General features: G+C 43.6%; 1 protein-coding gene across 1 annotated transcript; it reads right to left on the reverse strand.

Moving 5' to 3' along the window:
* Positions 1-2288: 2288 nt before the first annotated feature.
* On the reverse strand, positions 2289-4335 carry RPS29 (ribosomal protein S29). The gene is made up of 3 exons (XM_066276199.1): positions 4175-4335; positions 3834-3933; positions 2289-2390 (listed from the first exon to the last, which is right to left on the reverse strand). The coding sequence occupies exons 1-3, from the start codon at positions 4234-4236 to the stop codon at positions 2382-2384; spliced, it is 171 nt and encodes a 56-aa protein (XP_066132296.1). The 5' UTR covers positions 4237-4335; the 3' UTR covers positions 2289-2381.
* Between the last annotated feature and the right edge of the window lie 1319 nt (positions 4336-5654).

Here is a 5654-nt window from a genome sequence, read left to right on the forward strand (position 1 = left end):
TGCTATCATTTAAACACAAAACATTTCCCCCTCTCCAGCTTCCCCTCAATTTCAGGTAATACTGCAGTATTAATAGTATCAGCGGCAGTTACAGTTGGATCACTTCCTGCTTGGCTTCTAGTAGGCCATTTTTTCAGTTTTGCTTTGCTGAATCCCTATTGGAGAAAACCAGGAACAATCCTCTTTTCCATGTAGTCACTCCATAGAGGTAAGAACTGAGATCTCACCAGTCACAGGATGAGATTCCAAAATACCAGATACAAATTTATACTGGGGACAACCAAAGTTGTATCTCCAGTCCAAAGTTCCCAAGAATTTCAGGTGAATATATAAAGGCCTACATGAGCATTCCACATAGATGTCTAAATTAAAGTTTTGAACTTCATATGCCTCAAACTGTACTACTCTTCCCCAAACTGAATTTTCAGTTCTAGCTTAATAACTTTAGCCTCCCAGATACAGGCACCAAAGCCCTCCCACCCAATCCTTCAACAAACTCCACTGTCTCCACCTTCACAAGTCACTGATCATGACTACCTAAACCACTTTTACCCTATTCCAATAGTTTCCCTTCCTTTTTTCTTGGATTTTTATTCATTTTAGAGAGAGAGAAAAGGGGGAGGAGCAGGAAGCATCAACTCCCATATGCCTTGACCAGGTAAGCCCAGGGTTTCAAACCAGTGACCTCAGGGTTCCAGGTTGATGCTTTATCCCCTGCGCCACCACAAGTCAGGCCTAGTGAACCTTTAAAAAACAGTTCATGCCTGACCGAGGGTGGCGCAGTGGATCAGGTGTTGACCTGGAACGCTGAGGTCGCTGGTTCAAAAACCCTGGGCTTGCCCGGTTAAGGCACATATGGGAGTTGATGCTTTCTGCTCCTCTCCCCAACCCTCTCTCTCTTCTCTAAAATGAGTAAAAATAACTTAGTGGCGCAGTGGATAGTGTCAGACTGGGATGCGGAAGACCCAGGTTCGAAACCCCAAGGTCGCCAGCTTGAGCATGGGCTCACCTGGTTTGAGCAAAAATTCACCAGCTTGGACCTAAGGTCGCTGGCTCAAGCAAGGGGTTACTCGGTCTAATGAAGGCCTGCGGTCAAGGCACATATGAGAAAGCAATCAATGAACAACTAAGGTGTCACAATGCGCAACGAAAAACTAATGATTGATGCTTCTCACCTCTCTGTTCCTGTCTATCCCTCTCTGTAAAAAATTGTTTTAAATTTAAAAAATAATAATAAAGTTCATAGCACTAATCTGTTCTCCAAATGGAAGTTGATCTCAATTACCTAACCATGGCCTACTGAGCTCAAAGTTCTTTTCAGCTTCTCACTCCGCACCAACTACAACTTTGCTGTTCCTAGAAGGCTCCAGGAATTCTCTCCCCAACAGGACCCATACTTACCTCTGTCTACTAACTACCTAACCTACATATAGGCATGGCTTCTTAGCAAATGGTCAAGACAGCAGTTTTTGTCTGTCTGTCCCTATCTGTCCCTCTCAAAAAAAACAAAAAAAAAGATTATTTTATACAACCTCCACCCTCACCCTTACCAATGCAAAGAAATTCTCACTTTTCTCAGCAATCATAATCGATACATCTATGTAGTTAATCACTGCTCCCTTCCGCATATTGAGAAATTTACAAACTTTCCTATATGAATGATCCTAAAAGCCAGGACTGCAAACTATACACAAATGCCCAGAGCATATTTCAGTGATAGCCTGGTTCTCAAAATCATTTTCCAACAGTTCCACTGTCACTCAGGTTACACGCTATATCAGGGGTAGTCAATCTTTTTATACCTACTGCCCACTTTTGTATGTTAGTATTAAATTTTCTAACTGCCCACCGGTTCTACAGTAATGGTGATTTATAAAGTAGGGAAGTTTACTTTATAAAATTTATAAAGCAGTTACAGCAAGTTAAAGCATATTAATATTAATTACTTACCAAGTACTTTAATGTTGGATTTTTGCTAAATTTGGTAGAATAAATCTTTATAAAACAACTTACTATAGTTAAATCTATCTTTTTATTTATACTTTGGTTGCTCCACTACCACCCATCATGAAAGCTGGAACGCCCAATAGTGGGCAGGAGGAACCAGGTTGACTACCACTGTGCTAGATGTTCCTATATATAGAAGCAAATGTATTTTTAAGCATAAAAACAAAACTGGCATTTACCAGAGTACAGCATGAATACTTCTATATAATGGGGGGGGGGGATTTTAAAGATGAATGCACTGAGAAGATAACAGCAATTTAAAAAAAATACTTCTAGTCACATGACTGTTTCTTTCACATTTTTATTTTATGTACAAAGAGACAGCATTCTGTGGTAAGGTAGATGTCTTGAATCACCCATTCATGGAAGGTCACTTAGTCCAACTGGAAAAAAAAAGCAGAGGAATAAATTAATTCAAATGTTTTAAACATCCACTTTACTGACAAAAAACTGGCTTATCAAATTATACTGCTCACAAAATTTAGGGGATATTTTATAGCTTCATATTCATTTTGAAATATCCCCTAATTTTTGTGAGCAGTATAGAATCAAGTTTGAACTGGAAACCTGACCCACCCAAAATAACTATCAAGATCTAAATAGTTTAAAATATTTAGTGAACGCATATTACAAGCTGCTCCACAAAACTCAACAATTATACTTTGGATTGTGAGTTTAGTATTGGTATTCTCCCTTCTTCCCTCAAAGAAATTTGCTGCAGAAACACTTCTACATAAAACGACCTTTACCAAGTCGTTTACTTAAAAGTGCTACCATGTTGATACTCAATGAGTGCCATAAAAGAGCTGTGCATCTTGGCCCCTAAGAAACTGAAGACCTAAAGCTAGAGCAAGGGCCTGAGTTCATTATCTCCTATGTGACAGCCTACCTCCTTGTTAAGTATTTGGTTAAGGGTAAATGTCTAAGCATAAGATAATGTCTCTGCCACATTAGATACCTCACATTAACAACTTACATTTCCTACAATACAGCAACACAGAGACATCTATTTTTTTTTTTAGATGAGAAGCATCAATCATCAGTTTTTCCTTGTGACACCTTAGTTGTTCATTGATTGCTTTCTCATATGTGCCTTGACCGCGGGCCTTCAGCAGACCGAGTAACCCCTTGCTAGATCCAGCGACCTCAGGGTCTCGAACCTGGGTCCTTCCACATCCCAGTCCAGCGCTCTATCCACTGGCCCACCGCCTGGTCAGGCGAGACAACTATTTTTAACAAGTATATTCCACTTAACAGCCAAAAGAAATTATGAATCAGACCAGTAACTGCATCTCAACAAGGAATTAGTTTTAACCTAAAAACAAACAAAAAAATCAACCCCTATTAACCGATTATTAGAGTTTAGAAAGCTTCACATAATTTTTGTAACACTACCATTCATTTTCCCAGGCTCACACTGGGCTTTGAGGGACCTGACCTCTGACTGAATCTTCACAAGGTCTATCTGGCCCCAAACCTCAAGCTCATTGCAGCATATAACCCTATTCAACATTTCAGGACAGGGGTAAACACACGTGTCTCCAGGCACGGTGAAAAATATCTGCAATGCAACTGTAGTGGTTGTGAGAAATTAATTTTCTTCAACATAATAAATGGCACCTACTGGTGGCAGAGATGGGTAAACAGGGATCAGGGCCTTCACCCTCCCTATTCCACTAACCTAACTGCCAAAACCCTCAAGTCTGACGCGCTACCCTGCCAACGAACACAGAGGAAGCCGGTGTTGGCCGACCGCCCACACCAAGGAGTGCCCCGCACATCCTAACCCCAGAAACAGAGGGCGAGGCGGCGCCGCGGGCGAGTACCTTAATGAAGCCTATGTCCTTGGCGTACTGACGGAAACACTGGCGGCACATGTTGAGGCCGTATTTCCGGATCAGACCGTGCCGGTTTGAGCAGACGCGGCTAGTAAGAACGAAGATGGCATTACGACAAGTTGCAAAAACGAAAGGATTCCGTACTCGGGGGTCCCACCATCGGGACCGCTGGCCTCCACAGACCCATCAGAGGCCTGTAATGGCGGCAGTCACGGTTCCAACTCGGTCGCCCCCTCCCCACACGCCGCCTGCGAGTTCCTCTGCACGAGATTTCAAGCAGCGTCACGCCCCAAAGTAACACTTCCCCAAAACCACATTCTGCTTCTCACCACGAACGAGAACCCTGGCCGAATTTTCTCGGATGGCTCCAGTAGAGCTGCTGGTGACCCATCTTGCTCCCTCTGAAGCAACGAGGCAAAAGGAAAAAACTAGCGTACGCATGCGTTCTTGAAGTTCTGGAGACAGTTACCCAGAATGCCGTGCTGACAAAGGACGCGTGCGCGATGTGGTTACGCGAGTTCAGGGTTGTGAATAGAGGTCGTGCGAAATGGGCGACCCAGCAGATTACGTCACCGGAGCTCAGCCTCTAAGGCAGTCTGGCGCTATACCCTATCGCCGGGCGTGGTGGCGCGCGCCTGTAGTCCCAGCTACTCGGGAGGCTGAGGCGGGAGGATCGCTTGAGCCCAGGAGTTCTGGGCTGTAGTGCGCTATGCCGATCGGGTGTCCGCACTAAGTTCGGCATCAATATGGTGACCTCCCGGGAGCGGGGGACCACCAGGTTGCCTAAGGAGGGGTGAACCGGCCCAGGTCGGAAACGGAGCAGGTCAAAACTCCCGTGCTGATCAGTAGTGGGATCGCGCCTGTGAATAGCCACTGCACTCCAGCCTGGGTAACATAGCGAGACCCCGTCTCTTTTGAACCCTGAGCAAGATAAGTCTTGAACTTCTTATACATTCACTAACTACCGCTGCCTTTTACATCGCCTCAATCTTTCGTTTTTCTTTTAATTAAAATTTTGCACTTGGAATAAAGGACATCCCGTCAACTCACCACTGACACCTACTGGAGTAAACTTACAAAATAACAAAAACCAGCTGCAATTATTAGAAGTCAACGGTAGGAGTTTCTATTTTGTTAAACAGAGTATGTTTGCAAGGTTGTTTTTAAATTGACACACGCCTAAAATTACACCTACACCATTCCTTCCCAAAAAACTGATGCGAAACAGAGTGTTTGATATTTAATTGGAGTTGGTTGAGTTTAAACTGAGAAACAAGTAAACATGTAATGCATGCAGCTTTGACCAGATGATTTGTTGACCAAACATCTAGTGAAAACCAGATGCCATCTGATAATCTACTGAAAAAGATCTCTATCCATAGTCATTTATAATGTCTCTAGATAAACTTAAAACTGTATATAGCTCTGAAGTCAAAGTGTAGTAGGCAGTTAGAGGTGAGCAGAGCAAGGACTATCGGCCAGACACAGAACATCACCAGGGTGGAAAGCCCCAGGAGCCTACCAGGGGGCAAAGCTGAGAGAACAAGGATCACACTCCCAGGGTAACCTCTCCTCTACTAGCATGTTTTTGGTCATGTGGGTTAGGAGTGAAAGGTGGGGAGGGCAGAAAATGATTAGACCCCACCACCACCACCACCACCACCACCACCAAGATAACATCTAGGCCTCAGTTGCTGTTCATCTCTAGGCCCAGACAAGCAATGCCATGGCTAAACAACAAAAAAAAAACTTTTCAAAAACTTATTTGGACTTGGTGCCTTTACAAAAACCCGCAGAATTGTGGAATTG

The sequence above is a fragment of the Saccopteryx bilineata genome, chromosome 4, assembly GCF_036850765.1.
Source record: "Saccopteryx bilineata isolate mSacBil1 chromosome 4, mSacBil1_pri_phased_curated, whole genome shotgun sequence".
Taxonomy (NCBI): domain Eukaryota; kingdom Metazoa; phylum Chordata; class Mammalia; order Chiroptera; family Emballonuridae; genus Saccopteryx; species Saccopteryx bilineata.